At 42.1% G+C, this 17,795-nt stretch overlaps 1 protein-coding gene across 8 annotated transcripts in view; it reads left to right on the top strand.

Annotated features, from left to right (window-relative positions):
- The window catches only part of MBNL2 (muscleblind like splicing regulator 2), a 169,091-nt gene that overhangs the window by 138,235 nt on the left and 13,061 nt on the right, over positions 1–17,795 (top strand). For 4 of the 8 annotated variants that reach the window (XM_013968356.2, XM_018056425.1, XM_018056429.1 and 1 more), the window contains 2 exons: positions 1,412–1,447; positions 2,758–2,852. The exons of 2 other annotated variants lie outside the window; for them this stretch is intronic. In XM_013968356.2, the coding sequence (XP_013823810.1) occupies positions 1,412–1,447; positions 2,758–2,852 (131 nt within the window). The remainder of the gene's footprint in view (positions 1–1,411; positions 1,448–2,757; positions 2,853–17,795) is intronic. 2 more of the 8 variants (XM_018056428.1, XM_018056432.1) reach the window with 1 other exon arrangement.

Here is a 17,795-nt window from a genome sequence, read left to right as displayed (position 1 = left end):
AGGGTGTCATGAACAGGATTTGGAGGTGCTTGTATGTGTGTTTCCAGTTGGATATATTAGCACATGTTTGCTGAAGAATCCAGGAGGAGCCCAGTTAAATAGCCTCTTTTTCTGACTAGTTATTAATATTGGCCTGATCAAAATACAGATCAAGCCAAAAGTCTCCCTCAGGTGTGATCAGTTCAGCAGAGAGAATAAAGACCTAAACATCTCAGAGTCTTTATCTAGTGTCTCAGAAGGCAGTTATAAAACCCTAAGTGGATATACCTACTTTGATTAAAAACTGCTTCTCTGGCAGCCACATGACACCCAATCTTCAGTTGTCTGAATCCTTCCACTACCTTGATTTTCAAGGAGCTGAACCAGAAGTAGATAATTCCTTTTAATACCTTTCTTTTTTTCCGGTATTCCACAACATGTGTTCTATTCATGGTCAGTTTTCTGATTCAGGTATATTAATAAGACCATCCACAGGTAAGACAGCTATTCCCAGGGAGGGACTGAAGTCTAGCCCCCTCCTCGCTCCCTTCTACCCACCTAGACACCTACTTGAGGTTTCCTAGGAGTTTCGCCAAAAGTACCCCTCAGGGATCACCTAGTAGCAACCTTAACAAACCCCCTAACTCCAGTCCTGTCCCAGCCCCAGTTCTGCAGTTTTGCAGAGCCTCTGCCTAAGCAGTGCTTAGTTTTATTGGAAGCCACTGCTCCTTTATCATAATGAATCTCATAACAGAAAATAGGTCACACATATCCTGGTCAGCCTGTCAGGGGAACCTCTTCCTACATTGAGGGCTTTCAAGCAGCAATCTAAAATTCACCTGACCCACAACCCTTTGATTTGGAGGGTACAGAATCTTAATTACTATTTTTATTTTCATATTGTCATTGACACAAAACATTCTACAATCACACAAGCAAAGTCTTGATGCAATAAGGTCAGCGTGATCTAGTGAATACCAAACCTGACCTGGATTTTAGGAACAGGTTTCTATTTGTAGCCTTACCCTTGAGTCCCACGATGCATGACCTTGGAGTAGTTACTATGCCTCAGATTTTTCATCTGTAAAATACCCACTTCCTGCCTCGGAGGAGGAACTGGAGAATGTCTGTTAAGATACTGTGAGGTCTTAGAGAAAGGAGACCGCCGCATGATCACATGTCATTCTTATTAGAATCATGTTGATGGAGATGAATCCATAAGTATGAAAAGCAGTGAAGAATATCGGCTTAAAATAAGTCAGATATATCTGTGTCCGCACTGAAAATGTGAATGACTCTAAAAGACTGTGTTAACTAACCCTACTTATTTCTGGTTGTGCTTCAATCTCACTTTGAATGTTAACTCTAAACCGCTAACCTGTTTCTTTCCCTTTATTCACTTTTTTTCCACCTACCATTGCATGACATGCAGGGTCAGTTTTGTGCATGACACCCGCTACCAGTATTGGTAGGTTCCAACCTTTTTTTATTTGTCTTTTATAGTATGTACAATACCTTCACTTGACTGAGATTTATTTCAGAGATGGTAGAAATGCTGTAGGAACTGGTAGATCTGAAGGCTTATTTGGCTTTAGAGTTAACGTTGAGGTTTTAAAATGTACTCATATACTTAAGAAAATGACCATTTTAATGTGACTAGAGCAACCACTACCAGACATGAAACCACAAGTACGAGTCTGCTTTTTAATGATCTGTATTTTGTTTCTATTTAGAGTTTATACGGTTTAGTGTAAGGGGGAGAAAAAGCTTACTTTGTCAGAGAGGCAGGCTAATTTCATCAATGTTTTAAAGTTTCATGTGGTGTGCCTTTATCTCCTCTTTGCTGTGTGTTAGAGTTATCAGAGTTTCCCAGAAGTACTTATTTTAAAAGATTATAAATGGATGTATTTTGAAAACAAATGTCACAACTGCCTTGCTTTACCATACTTCTTGATTTTGTGTTGATTTATTTGTAATGAGTATTTGTACCTTACTATTCCCATAGATGTTAACTTTTAATAATACATACATAAGTTATCCCCACACTTCCCAAAGCCTTGGTACAAAAATCTGTCTTAAGGACATGTGGATTAGTTCCATTTACAGTAAAGAAAAATAAACATTGGTAAAATTTGCTTGTCTATTTCACAGTGTGAAATATATATACATATTTCACAGTGTGTTAGAAATTACATCAAGGCCATAATTTTTGCTTCACTGTTTATGGACCCAAATAAATCACAACCCCAGTAATTCCAGTTCAAACAGGCAGCCCCAAATTGACCCCCAAATTTCAATTTAACCGCAATTCATTCCAAGAAAATTCTGACTTGCCAAATTAGGCCTACATATTGAGGTTCTGATGTTTTAGAATGATGATTTAAAAATGAATATCATATATTCTTACTTCATTTGGACATTACATTTTGCATTTTTAGAAGCACCCTTTGTTATAGGCACCATAGGCTCTGAATTGGGAATGATCTATTGCTAGAAGTAAAAATGTTTGTAAATACATCAACCAAAGTAATCTGCTTTGGCCTTTCTGGGAATCACTGATTATGTTTTAAAACTTCCTTTAATTGTACTTGTAATAAGCTATTTTCCCTTTTTTATTTCTCTCCCATGCTTCCTTGCTTTGCATTGTGATTGCATGCCATCTGCTGGTTTAACCCATGATGGCTTGCTGCTCTGATATTCACCATGCCAAAATACCACTTCTATTACCATAATGCTACACCCTCCTGTTCATTGCTCCCATGGTTCCCCTCCTGAAAGTACCCATGATGCACAGCGCTACGTCAGCCACTGTCTCTGCAGCAACAACTCCTGCAACAAGTGTCCCCTTCGCAGCAACAGCCACAGCCAATCAGGTTTGCTCCTTTTAAAGCTTTCTTTCACAAATCCCAAACTCTAAATGAGTGCTGATATTTAAAAAAAAAATTCTCGGTGAGAATTTTTTTTTCATGTTTATCCATCAAATTTTATTTTTTTGATTAGTTTATAGCCAGCATTTATGGACAGGTTGCACTTATTTAGAGTTAACATTTACTGCAAATAATGATGTAGCTATGTTTTGTGTTGCACTGTTTGTTTTCGTACCTAATATTGTGTAATTAACCTGACAGGCTTACGTTCCTTTTAGTACAGCATTATGTATCCAGTGGTTTGTGAATTGTCACAGGAAAAAAAAAAAATGAGAAAAGCATGCCCGGGGGTGCTTCGAAACTGGCTGTATTTGGATTCAGTTCATTCAGACCCTGTTATCTGTTGTAGAGGAAAAGAAACGTTCTCCTCTGAGGAAAGCCTCCCTTTTTTCCTTAGTGTCAAATTTGAGGTCTGAATGATTCTGGTTAACATTTCACCTTGGTCTTGTGTGCTCCTCAAACTCACTTGGTTCCCAAGTGAGAGCCAGACGGTACTGGAAGCAAAGTACCGGCCCACCGAGTTCACAAAGGCTGGATATAACCGACAAAGGGGCGTTTAATTCTTTTGGTTTAATGCATGTGCCAGTAAGACCATGGATGGACTACTTCTCAGTGAGGGCCAGTTGGCTGTTTCCTGTCGTCACGGGCTGACTGTAACCCTAACCCCAGCCAACCAACTTGCAAATGTGTGCGCTCGGGGTCCCAGGAGAGGAGTATGAGCGTCAACCCTCGCTTGCCCCGGAAGAAAAAAACAGACACTTGATTGCGCATGCGCTCCCCTTTCACAGACAGCCCTTTTAGTTTTGTTCTTAGTGTAGTGTTTTGTTTTTTTGTTTTTCGGTTTTGTTTTTTTTTTTTAACAAAATCGACTGTACTGATAAAAGATGACAAGAATTATAGGAGGAGGGGGGGAAGGTCCCAGGGAATGGGAGAAATTGGGAAAAATCATGTCTGGGTATAAATGGCAGATTCCAAACTCTATTCTGCAGGCGGGAAGGGCTGAGTCACACTTCCTTCTTGTTCAAGTTAATAAGCGTTGCCAGAGCTGTAGGTCTCATCACTGAGAAGATAGGTGTGAGTGCCCTTGAATGAGGAAACGAAGGCAAAATCTGTGAGCTCCCCACCGTGTCCTCTGAACGGTGATAGAGCAGAAAGGAGCAAAGGCGGGAGGGGAGAGAGGCCAGGTGGGCACTCGAGCAACGCCAGCTAGTGACGGCGCTTCAGCTCATCACTCACCACCTCAACAAGCCAGCTTCCCTCTCAGCAGAGCCAACTCGGCTTCCACACAGATGTAACAAAGAACATCACATCAGTTTCTTAGCTGGAGGATTTTTTTTTTTTTCAAACGATAGGTTAGGCAAAGGGAGAGACAGTGTGTGTCCTTGCATTATTAGGTTCAAAGCTCCTCTTTTTACTGGGTCCTTCTTAATAGGGGAACTGGAAATGTTTCTTTTATGTCTAAGTGTAGCCTTCTTGAGCTCTGTTTTTGTGATTTTTGATAGAAGTTTTGCTGTAAGGTCCGTTCATAAAACAAATTTCAAGTGGAATATAGTTTTGGTTACAGTGGGATTTAACATTATATTTTATGGCAAGTTAAGTGCTTTTAATACAGAGAGCTCTTTCTTGGGAATGAAAAGGAAGTCAAGATAAAGAAATACTTTGGAGTTTTAGGTTATGTCCCTTTATTATGATAAATTCTTGATCCTGTATCGTAAATATTTTTGCAACCTAGTGATTTTTTTTTGGCCCCATTTGGTAGAAAAATACTAAGAGATCGCATGCCTATGTGTAAGCTTATGTATTTGTGTAGGGAAGAGGCATAAGCTATTCACAAACTAAAATATATCACTTTTCAGCACAGTGTGACTGGTAAAGGAACTAATAAGTTAACTTCAGTTAAGTCCAAAAAACTAAAATTACAGGCCTGATGGTAGCTTCAAGAATCCTAGATTCTGTGCTTTGCAGTTTATCAGGTATAATCGTTGCCGGACTTCGCTTCAGTGATGACGAAGAGAAATCCTTTTGTGGCTCTTGATGAAGTTCTTCTTTCATGAGAACATAACAGAAAAAGAACTAATAGTAAACATAAATTCTCAGATATGATACTCTTAATGTATTTTCAACAAGTTTCAAGGAGCGGAGCCACTACAAAAGAACCTAAAAATTCTTTTAGTGCCCAGGAATTCAGAATTCAGAGAGATTTCTAATGACTATGAAATGGCAAGTTTTCCTCATATTAAGATTTCACCCTTACATGGAATCATATGGATGTGAATTATGTGTGTTGTTTAAACGAAATGAATCTTGTTTCCTTGCTTGTGAAAGGAAGATGAGAACTGGATGGCCACTAAGGTCCCTTCCAGCTCTTGAGATTCAACAAACCTACGGTTCCTTAGCTGCCATGCTAGGCCCAAAGCATGAGATGATAGAGGTAACCATTCACTTCTCCAGAGGATCTTCCCTGACTCAGAGATTGAGGGTCTGACCCAGAGACCCTGGGTCTCCTGCATTGCCGGCAGATTCTTGACCGTCTGAGCCACCGGGAAAGCCCTAAACACACAGAGAAGAAAGGGGTGCTGTTGATTTCAGAGTTGAGTGCATGATAGACATCCCTTCCTTCACTAAGCCGTCTGTTCTTAACACAAAACATGTGGGCTTCCCTGGTGGCTCAGGTGGTAAAGAGTCTGCCTGCAATACAGGAGACCCAGGTTCCATCCCTGGGTTGGGAAGATCCCCTGGAGAAGGAAATGGCAACCCACTCCAGTATTCTTGCCTGGAGAATGGACAGAGAACCCTGGTGGGCTGCAGTCCATGGGGTGGCAAAGACTCAGACACAGCTGAGCGGTATAAACCATGTGGTAGGGTTTTTACAGTATTTTAGTTCATTGGACCAACTGTCAGTTCAAATAGTTCAACTCTCATAGGTATTTGTAATTAGATACAAGTCATTCATAGAAGAAGAAGAGAGACCAGAACACCCTGTGGCAGCCCTCCAGCCCAGGATTCCTTTATGGGTCACCCCAAGGTGAGTCAAGATGAACCAACAGATTTATAAACTCTACCCTCAGGGCTTAATCAGGATGCCAGCAGTGAAAGTTTTAACTGAACTTAGACTTGCAGTTTCAAATTAAACAACAACAAAACTGAAATACTTTGGGAAAATAGAGAATGATGTTTTGGTTATTTAGCTCTGGGAGTAGAAATAGAACGAAAGGACAATAAGCAAATTTACCAATAGCTATCTCCTGTTTCAGTTAAGTCCTTTGGGCCTTAATATACAAATTATACAAATAATATTATTTACAAATTATGTAGATGTCCAAGATAGTATTCTAAATGATTTCTCGCTCATATAATACATTTACTATTATATCATATATTTGATATCATATGAGAAAGAATACATATGTATAGGAAACACACAGTCTTACTATAGTGTTAACGATTATCATTGTCCTCACAGTCAACTACCTTAGTCAAAGTTAAACATCTAGTAAATTGTCTTGCTAGAATATGCTCTTAACCACCTTGCTATACTGCCTCTCTCTATAATTACAAATGGATGAAAGTCACTTATTCCACAGATAAAACTATCTCTAAAGTGAAACTCAGTAACAGCAAGCTCTGTTGCTTTAGGGAAAAATGGAGTTCTGCTAATGCAGCTCGAACCGAGGTGAATTCCAAGCTGGGGAGACAGCCTGAATCTGAGCAGAGCTTCAAGCTAATTATGTAATAGCCAAGTCATGTTTAGAAACTATAGACAAGGTGATGTCTATTAATTATGATATAGAACTATTTATTAATAGACTCTGTAATATTCAACCCAGTGAGTAGACTGAAAATTATGAGTAATTTCTATGCAGGTAAGATGAGAACTAAGATGAGAAATGGAAAGAAATTAGTCAGTAGTCCTGGTGACGCAGATTCAGGGGCTGCTCTTGTGTGAATCATGACCCTGGTCTTTAACCCCAGCCTCTGCCACTCATCTCCCTTCAGCTCTGGAGTGAATACATATCTCAGCGCGGGATGACAATTTCTGACAAGGGAAATCAGAAATGAAAATGCAGGTCCTATATAACCCATTCAGTTTCAGTTCACTAACAGAAGGTCAGAATGTATAAATCTATAGACGCCTATACTGACGCCAGTTGAATCTCAGAGTGTCCAATAAAAGAGGTGAGGCCCACAGCATAGTAGATGGATGGTCTCATTTTTTTTCATATTATAAGAAATTTTATTAATAAAATGAGAGTAGAGATCGATATCCCTCCAACTGGAATTATTGTGGTGTTCTACTGTGTCATTACAAAAGACTCTGATGCTGCCAACGACTAAAGGCGAAAGTAGAAGGGAGCGGCAGAGGATGAGATGGTTAGATAGCATCACCGACTCAGTGGGCGTGAGTTTGAGCAAACTCTGGGAGAGAGTGGAGGACAAGGGAGCCTGGCGTGCTGCAGTCCACGGGGTTGCAAAGAGTCAGACGCGACTGCGTAGCTGAACGACAACAGCATCAACCTGTCATTGCTTTATGAGTAGTATTTTTCTGCTTCAAAAATACATTCTGTTTCAAAAGAGGAGAAAATAATTTCCAAGTAAATATATTTTAAATTTTAGTTTCTTCATTTATATATGGAGATTATTCAGCCTATCGAATGACATCCTTAAAGGCCCAATTATATTCGGAGTCTTTCCCTGAACCCCTGCAGCTAGAATTTCTTTTCCTACCCTCTGAATTCCACAAGGACTTGATCGGCATGTCCCTTAAAGCGTCATCATTAGATAGACGGAATGACAGTACAAATGTGCAAAGATGGGGAAGTGTAAAGCTTAGTGGAGAAAAACTAACAATCCAGTCGGTTAGAGCACTGGTGTCCAGGAGCGGTGACAGCATAGGCTTGACGTGAAGTGTGCAAGACTTTAAATGCCAAAGTTAAGGGCCCTGCCTTTACTTGGCCATTGGAAGTTTTTAAGCAGGAAAGTGAGAGGACGCAACTCTAAGAAGAGCACACAGATGGATTCGAGGCAGGAGAGTCTGTGGAGCCCAGGGAGAGGCTTCACCTGGGACAGTGGCAGCTGGCAAGGGGCTGACTTTGTCCTGCCTCTGCCTGTTACATGGAAACCCAGAGGCTCAGTAGTAAAGAATCTGCCTGCAATGCAGGAGACTTGCAGGAGATGCGGGTTTGATCCTTGGGTTGGGAAGATCCTCTGGAGATGGAAATGGCAACCCACTCTGGTATTCTTGCCTGGAGAATCCCACGGACAGGGGAGCCTGGTGGGCTACAGACCACAGGGTCACAAAGAGTCAGCCAAAAAGAAATGTAAGGACGATCTCATGCTATGGCAAAACGTGGTCAAATAAATGTCACACAGCAGAAAAAGAGATTGAGGCCAACGTGAAAGGTTGCCTGCAAGAAGTTGATTTTCTGTAGGACCTGAATTCAAGGATACTGGTTGGGTGGACTCCCTGGTCAAATGCCTCCAGGGTGCTGGCTCCTAACCTGTGGCCCCCCAATCCTGACCTGAGTGAGCCCTCCCAGGTCTTTGTTCAAAAGAAAGAGTCCGTTCAGATCTGGAGTGAATACATATTGTCTGTACATCCACAGTTAGAGCTGTGCAGACATGTAGCAAAATGATACGTCTAATTCATTCTGGGCCATGGGTCCATGCTAGGAAGGCAAATTCTTACATATTGGATATTAGAAATATTTTAATGAAGCACCCCATGCACTGCTTTTAAAACTGGTGAAATCAAATTATATTTCTGGCAAGATGTTAATAACACTAATCAAATCTCCAAAAAGTGCTGGTTGGTGTTTAAAATTAGGACCTTGAGGTCTCGTCACATCTTTTGAATTCTCCTCCAAAGATTAAATCCATTCAGCTGGAAGCTGGCCTTAGGAAGAATTTGTTGAAAATTAGTTAATAACATATTATGCATTCCTACAGCAGAAACTAACACAACATTGTAAAGCAATTATACTCCAATTAAAAAATAATAATAATAAAATAATACATGTATTCCTAGCCCTTCATTTGTTAGGATATCTCATATGTCAGAAAATACCCATTTTGCAAACATGCCTGATAATGTTTAGTATATATAATCATCGATTTCAATCATATCTTACCAGACAAAATAATTACATGCAACCTAATACATATATTATGCTTTATCAGGCTTGCTACAAAGTACTGAAGAGAGATGAGAAAAGTTTAAGAGCATCAGAGTTAACTTACTTCTCACATATAAATGTGAATGCAACTTCAAAGCTATTTGTGTACAGAATCTTGAATATCTATATACAGAGTAAATCACCCTATCCTAACTAAGAAATCTAGAAAGGTCAGGTCATGTTTTACTTAATCTCTCGTCTCAGAAAGTTTTATAAAACATCTATTATTCAAAGCCATCTGTTAGGACTATATTCAGACAAATGTAGGAGGCATCAAACATTCCCCACTGTTCCCCACTTGACCCATTTGGAGCCTCTGTTTTTTTCACAAGAAAAATCTGGGTTCTGCAAGGCCCCAGTGTGGGCGAAGCAGACCCCCATCAGCTCCCTCCCCTGAACCACAGCAGAGTCACCAGCCTCTCCGTCCGGATGATCCAACTGTGACTCCTTTCTCGCAGTTTGCTGGGTCCCAAGAACAGACGACAGAAAGCCCCTGAGTCCTGAGTATGTTGTGCCCCCAAAAAGGCCTGGACAGCAACTGTCTAGATCCAGCCCTTGTGAAATAATGCTGGGGCCGCGACACCCGTCTCAGCATCACGGTGCTGCTAAAGGTGTGTGTTGCAGCTTCTCTAACTTTGTGCTGATGTTCTAACTGTGGAGGAGGGCTCAGTTTCAGTAATGGATTGGGATGCCTCAAATGAAGAATTGCCATATCAGATAATTTGCAGAGAGGGAGTGACTGCCTGTGTGTGTGTGTGTGTGTGTGTGTGTGTGTGCGTGCGTGCGTGTGTGTGTGTAGACAACAGGGGAGAGAGGAGTAGAGAGAAGAAGACTACTGTATATCCCTTCAAGTTAAAGAGCAAAACAATAAAAAAGGCATTTTTGCGTTCATTTAATGCCACTAGTTAAAGCTGCTTGATGATTAAGAGTCTGAATTCCATGCCACAGTGTGGCTGGTGCATTGGAATCCAGACTTGCTGTGTGTGCATGCTAAGTCGCCCCATTGTGACAGACTCATTGGCACCCCGTGGGCTGTAGCCCATCAGGCTCCTCTGTCCATGGGATTCTCCAGGCAAGAATTCTGGAGTGGGTTGCCGTTCCCCTCTCCAGGGAACTTTCCGATCCAGGGATCAAACCCACGTCTCCTGCATTGGCAGGCAGATTCTTTACACTGACACCACCTGGAAAGCCCTCCAAACTTGCCAGTCTGGTCCAAAAAAAAAAAAAATGCTTGAGGTGCAGGGAAGGAGAGGTAGGAGGGCTGCTCCATATGTCTTAGGGGGAGCTGGGTCTATGAGAGCCGTATAGAGGCAGATTCTATTTAAGAGATCAGAAAATAAGAAGAAGGAAAAAAGACCTTTTATTTTCCTGCCTCAGAAGCAGCCGATTTGCAGAACTACCATGAGATTTAATTAATATATGTATTTGCAGATTCTCCAAGGCAAGGCTAAGTTATGTAAGTGTTGTGATCTAGTACATTTTCATTTTTCATGAATAATTTACACCTCATGGTGAGAAACTTGGGCAGGATTCTTTTGTATATAGCACCTAAAGACATCATATCAGTTCCAGTTTCGTGCAGCTGAAGAGAAAAATGTCAAGGGTTCTTATGTGGAGCTTGACTGCATGGTGGATCGTCCTCCTTTTATTCTACCTCAAATCCCATCCTCTTTTGCATTTTGATGGAATTTGTAGCGGGGGTGGGGGGGTGGGGGGGTGGGAATCTTTTCAGATTGAAAAGTCATTCCCAGTAGTACTTCGGCTTTTGTGTACACAGCCGTCCTAAAAGTATGCTCATTTTTCTAACTGTAGGTTTTCTCTTTTGAGAAAACATACAGTTTTCCTGAGATAAATATACAGTTCATCCTAGAGGTGTGTTTCCTTCCAGCTGTAGCTGTGTAAGGAAAGAGAGGCGAGGTGCAGTGCAGGAATTTGGATCCATTGCCAAAGGCTGAAAGATGAATGGGGTCTCATCCTTAATACAAGTCGCTATGGATAGAGTCAATTTTTGACTTATAGGTATTTCTCTTCCCAAGTTCGGCCACTGCTGCCTGCCTGCCCACGTCCTACCTGCATGTCTGGGGAAGCTGTCAGCCTTGCTGTGTGGGTGGATGGAGAGGAGAGATCCTTTCAGTCTCCCGATACAGTGCTAGCCTGAGTGTCACTCCCCTTCCTGGATATCATGCCCCCACGAGTCAGGGACAAACTGGCATTAGGCGCGACCTCTTAGACCCTCCTAGCGTTCCCTCTGGGCCACATTACTGGAGGCAGTGGCTTCCAAGGTCAGACCTGTCTGAGTCTGCTGAACACGCTGGAGACACAGTGTGGCAAAGTGCTAATGGTACCTAGGAGTTAACTGCCCAGTCAGATGCAAAGCAATCAGTGTCACAAAGGGAAATCGTCAAGTCCTCCGATTAAAAAAAAATAAGCTTCATGGCAGAACTTTACTCCTAAAGTGGGGAGGGTGTCTTGAAGGATGTGTCGGAATTAGATAAGGAGCAGGTGAGCTGTCCCTGCCAGAGTGAAAGGTAAGGGGTAGAGCAGGGGGTGGGGTGAGGGGCAAGGAGGGCTAGCGTCATAAACGTACCAGCATCGTGCCTTGCGTGTGCCCTCATATCCAGCCCTATCAGATGGGTTCTTTTCTTCCTCTTTAGCATGGGAAGACATCAAGGCTCAGATTTTGCTGTGACTCTATAATCAGTAGAAGGGCCTCTCTTTGACCTCAAGACTCTCTAACCCTGAGGTCAGTGCTTTCCCTCATGCTGTCTTCTTCCCCAAGCCTGGAGTTTCAGAAGTCTCAGTCTTTACCCCACAATGGACGCAGACAGAGCAGCTCTTACTGTGTCAGGTCTGAAGCGGGGGGTGGTATGGCTCTGGCGCTGCACGCAGGGAGTGAGGGGGTGCAGCGGTTAACACACGGGTAGGACCGGAAAATCCCATGGAGCGATGAGGAGGCGTTAGGGGACTGAGGGCCTTGAGTGGCAGCCTGAGAGCAGGGCAGCCAAACGCTAAAGGGGGGCTTTGCAAACCCCCACCTGCGGGACACGAGTGGGTAGGTGTGAGCTGGGGTCGACTGAGTGCAGGTTAACTGGTGAGAAAGCTACTTCATTGATAAAGTGATGAACTGGGATAGAGAGAAAGATCATTTTCTCATGTGCGAGGGAGGATGAATACAGCCATCCCTCTGTATCTGTGGGGCATTGGTTCCAGGACCCCAAATGATACCAAAATCCACAGATGCCCAAGTCTCATATAAAATGGTGTATTCATGTATAACCTATGCACATCCTCTCTTAGACATTAAATCATCTCTGTATTGCCTAAGGCATCATAAATGCTATGTAAATAGATGCCAGTACACAGCAGATTCAAGTTTTGCCTTTTGGAACTTTCTGGTTATTTTTTCAGATATTTTCTACTCATGGTTGGTTGAATCTGTGAGTGCAGCCCCCGTGGATATGAAGGAGTACATGTGCTCAGTACCCAGTCGTGTCCCACTCTTTGCAGCCGCGTGGACTGGAGCCTGCCAGGCTCCCCTGTCCATGGGATTCTCCAGGCAAGAAGACTGGAGTAGGTTGCCATGCCCTCCTCCAGGGGATCTTCCCGACCCAGGGATCAAACCCAAGTCTCCTGCATTTCCTGCATTGCACGTGGATTCTTTACCACTGCGCCTGGGAAGCCCAGGAAGGAGGACAGGCTGTAACTAAGAAAGTCAGGAAAATTCAGGGAGGCATTTTGATCCTTTCTTCTCCCAGTGGCTCTTTCTAGCTTCTGAGTATCTGTGGATTCACCAGCTTTCTGGTCCCTGCCGCATCAACCTTCTAAAAGGCATCTCTCCCCAAGACTCACATAAAAAGAGTGGTTCCTGTTGACACTTGCTCACTTTTATTTGTACTAGTGTAGAAGTGTTGATTGCACAGTTGTGCCCAAACTCTTTGCGACCCCAGGGACTGTAGCCCGCCAGGCTCCTCTGTCCGTGGGATTCTCCAGGCAAGAACACTGGAGTGGGCTGCCGTGCCCTCCTCCAGGGTTGATTTGTACCATAAAGGACAAATGTGCTAACTGGTATTTTCTGACACTGGTTTATGAGAAACTATAGCTCATCTAACATTTAGTCTCCATCATGCCTCGGCGTTGTGTATAACATGCTGGAACTTCTGGTCCGTTTTCACTCTAGGTGATGAAATTATATTATTATCATCACCCTCCCCTTGCTCAGTTTGTGTCGATGAGCTTCCTGTAATCAAGCACAGAGGCTCTTCACTATTTACTGCAATATATTTCTGGAAGCAGCATCATTAAGCGGAACATTGTAAAATGTCACCCATTTTCCCAAAGTCATTGTCACCTCAGGCATCGCAGATCTGACCTAAGACCTGCATCAACTACATCACAGCTCTGAAAAGCTTTAAGTCCTGTGAGCAAATGGACCACAACCAGGCCATCCTTCTACAATAACAGAAAAAGGGAATGATGATGCAACTTATTTTGTAATTTGGAGCAAGTCCCCAGTTCAGCAAGGTGGCTTATCCAAGTCCCATAAGTAATAAGAGAACCATGACTGGAACTCGATTGTCCCTGTCCTGCTTAGGGTAGTATTTTTTCCCGTTCATCACACTGACTTCCTGAGAAAATGCTTTAAATGATCATTAAAGGGGCCCCAATGGGTTTCCCTGATGGCTCAGTGGGTAAAAAGAATCTGCCTGCAATGCAGTAGATACAGGAAACAAGGGTTCGATACCTGGGTCAGGAAGATCCCTGGAGAAGGAAATGGCGACTCACTCCAGTATTCTTGCCTGAAAAATTCCATGGACAGAGGGGCCTAGCAGGCTCCAGTCCATGGGGTCGCAAAGGATTGGACACAACTGAGGGACTAAGCACGCACACAGGGGCCCCCCAGTACTATAGAGCATGCGGACAGCACGGAGATGACCCAGGCATCTCTGTTAGTAAGTGCTTACCAAGTGCCAGACATTGTGCTAAGCTTTTGTATGAAGTTTTCTCATTAAAACCCCCAAATGGCCCTGGAAGGGAATATTCTTATTCCTAGAATATATATAAAGAAACTGCAGTTTTGAGAAGCTGAAAAGCGTGTTCAAGATCATCTCTTAAGTGGCAAAACCAGATATACAACCTTCCGTAAGCTCCTAAGCTTCCATTTTTAAAATGAGGAAAAGGACCTGGAATGGTTAAGTGACTCATTCAAGGTTACATAAGGGATTAGAAACTGAGAACCCCGGACTTAGTCCTCTCTCTGTCCCTCAAACCACAATCCAGCATGAATATGCTACCTGTACCTTTTTTTGAACAATCAATAGATTTGCTTCCTCCTCAAAATTTAGAAAGGTTTAGGAGGAATCAAAAAGATTAAACTCGATTCCTTCTTTTTCTCCAAATATCATCTCCAGTAATAATTTCATAACTTTTCCATTAGCCGTTCTTTCAGCATGTGTCATTGTTATCCGAAAATATTTGAAAGGACCAGAGAACCACTTTAGTTATGAAGATTCAAGGGAAAAGGAATTGCTTGAGTCAGTTCCAATTGTTCATCTTCTTTTCTTTTCTTTGCTCTTCTCTGACCCCTGTAATATTAAGGTTGTTCTTGAACAAGGAAAGAAGTTAAAATAGGGTAATCTAAGTAGTTTGTGAAGAATGAGAAGAATACTCCATTGTACTCCTTTGCCTTGGAAAACTGTGTTTAAGAATTGCTTTCTTTTTTTATTTCACATAAGCTCATAATCTGAGTTCTCTTATTTTTACTGCCGCATATGGGGACCTGTATCAGAACAGGTGAAGGTTTAAAAGTTGAAGAATGATGTTTATTAGACAAGACTGGATGTGCAGAATTGTCCATAAATAGTAGTCTGTTCTGAGCACAGTGATCTAAGAAATATTAGTACGTGCTATACCTTGTCTAAAGGGTTATATTCAGGCTTTTTGGCTTAACCTAAGAAACTGCCTGATGGCTCAGAGGGTAAAGAGTCTGCCTGCAATGCAGGAGACCTAGACTCAATCCCTGAGTGCAATCCCTGGGTCCGATCCCTGGGTCAGGAAGATCCCCTGGAGAAGAAAATGGCAACCTACTCCAGTGTTCTTGCCTGGAGAATCCCCATGGACAGAGGAGCCTGGCGGGCTATAACAGTCCATGGGGTCACAAAGAGTTGGACACAACTGAGTGGCTGCATTATTTATTATTAAGAAACTGAAATAGGTGAAATATTACCAAATGATAACGGAGCATTATGTGCTTGCTACCACCAAGCACTTGTTAATTATATGAGACTCACAGCAATTTATGTTAGGGACAATGCTTGATTCCCATTACAGAGATGAGGAGTGCTGAGAATAAAAGACGTGGAAGCACTTACCCATGGTAATACACCTATCAGGTCTAGAAACTGGGTTTGAACTGGATTTAAATTTAGAGAGTTTAAAGAGTGCCTGTCATGGGATATAACTTTCTGTTGCAGTAGACATTGATCATTGTATGCACTGGATATTGATGCTTTTATAATAAAATATTTTAGTTTGAAAAATGATTAATGTGAATGACAGTCAAGACGTTCATGACCAATAAAGAAATTCAGTCTCTATTTAGTTTTCAGTGACAAGTCAAGATATACATACACAATAAGGGAAGTGTATTTGACATTTAGAAAACCCTAATCTCATCAAAATCAAGTTTTTTATCAACAGGTATGGAGTGTCATACAGACCATGTAATGTTTAAATGCACAAAATTATTATTTGAAGGCCTATATAATAGAAGCTGAAACCAAATTTTCATTTAGGATTATGAATCTTAAATAGGCCAACAGAAGGAAGCCAAGGTGTATCAACAACCACTATTACATATCAGACACTTTATATGCATTATTCAATTTAATACTCAGTAGAGCTCTGTGAAGTGTCCTATCCATTTCTCAGAGGGGAGAAAACTTTAAAGAATAATTTGCCTAACATTCAAGCAGGTTGGAAGTGGCTGAACAATTTGAGAACTCAGGTTGGCTAACCTCCATATCCTCTTCTCTTGTGTCTGCATTTTATTTGCATTAGATGAGAGCTTATGATCAATGTAGAATTGGGATGAAGTTCTTTACATGGTTCCCTTAAAAACTGCTAACTAAAGAATTCGCCTGCCAATGCAGGAGACGTGGGTTCAGTCCCTGAGTCAGGAAGATCCCCTAGAGGAGGAAATGGCAACCCACCCCAGTATTCTGGCCTGGGAAATCCCGTGGACAGAGGAGCCTGGCGGGCTACAGTCCATGGGGTCGCAAACAGCCGGACACAGCTAAGCATGCACTATCTATACTTAGTTTAACTATCAGTTTACAAAGTGTTAACCATTTAAGAGGAAAGTTCCAGTAGAAGCAAGCCTTTTAAATCTCAGTTCAAGATATGGTTTGAAAATGTTGATGAGATCAACAAGGAAATTCAAATTTCAGTCCAGTTAACACGACTTGAAAGTGGATGAATGAAAACTCACTGTTCTCAATGTGGTGAACTGGCAAGAAACTTCTGTAAAAAGTCAACCAGGAGGAGTCCTTTCATCCAAGACTTTCTCTTTTTCTTAAACAGCAATAATTTTAAAAGAGATACTGCTTTTCTCCACTGTTTCCACAAAGCCTTACCTCCATATAAATCTCAGATTAAACAAACATCGCTACCTGAGAATGAACATTCTGGGCAGCCTGGAGGGGCAGCTATGAAAGGAGTGGTTAATTTGAGGTTAATTTGTTATAGGTTTAGTCACTAAGTTGTGTCTGACTCTTCCCAACCCCACGGACTGTAGCCCGCCAGGCTCCTCTGTTCATGGGATTTCCCACGCAGGAATACTGGGGTGGGTTGTCGTTTCCTCCGGGGAGTCTTCCTGACGCAGGTGTCGAACCTGCTTTAGCAGGCAGAGTCTTTACCACCAAGCCACCAAGGAAGCCCAGAGGTTAATTTAGTTGTAGGTAAAAGTCATAGAGCTAAATTGCAAAGTGAGCCAAGGAATTTATGAAGATTCAGATTCCATTTTTGAAACCCAAAATGAGGATAAAAAGAAAGGTGGGCGGGAAAGAAGGAAGAAGGGGTTAAGTATTGGCAAGAAAGGGGAACGGGGAGTTAGTGTTTGATGGGTACCGAGTTTCAGTGTGGAGTGATGGTAAGTTCTGGAGAGAGATGGTGGTGAGATGCACAAGGGTGTGTGTGCTTAATGCCACTGAACTATACACTTTAAAATGGTTAAAACGGCACATTTTACGCTCTGCCTGTTTTACCATAGTATTTTTAACTGGGCAAAGGATCTGAATAGACATTTCTCCAAAGAAGAAAGAATTAGGATTGGCAAGAGAGATACCTAATTATACTTAGGTTTTTGTTTTATTAAATCCTTACTCTTTTCATATGAAAACTTCCTTCTTGTTGCTGCATTTTCCTGTAAGAGTTCTGTCTCCGTGAAACAGGTAACTGAGTGCAAATACGCTCGGCTCTTCCTCAGTGAACCACGCATGTTAGAAGCTGGGTCTGCTCTGAGGCTGACCCAGAGCCCACTACGTGTCATGTGAAATTCAGAACTCTGGGGACAGCAACAAACAAGTCTCTGTTCTCATGATTTTTAGCATTGTCAAGCGAACAGGCAATAGACCAGCATGTACGCAGTGACAATAGAAGTAATATCATATCATAAGAATCATCCCAAAAAGTAGGGATGCTGAAAGGGTGGGCCTAACCA

This window comes from Capra hircus, chromosome 12 (genome assembly GCF_001704415.2).
Source record: "Capra hircus breed San Clemente chromosome 12, ASM170441v1, whole genome shotgun sequence".
NCBI classification, from domain to species: Eukaryota; Metazoa; Chordata; class Mammalia; order Artiodactyla; family Bovidae; genus Capra; species Capra hircus.
This window is presented reverse-complemented; position numbering and strand designations above follow the sequence as displayed.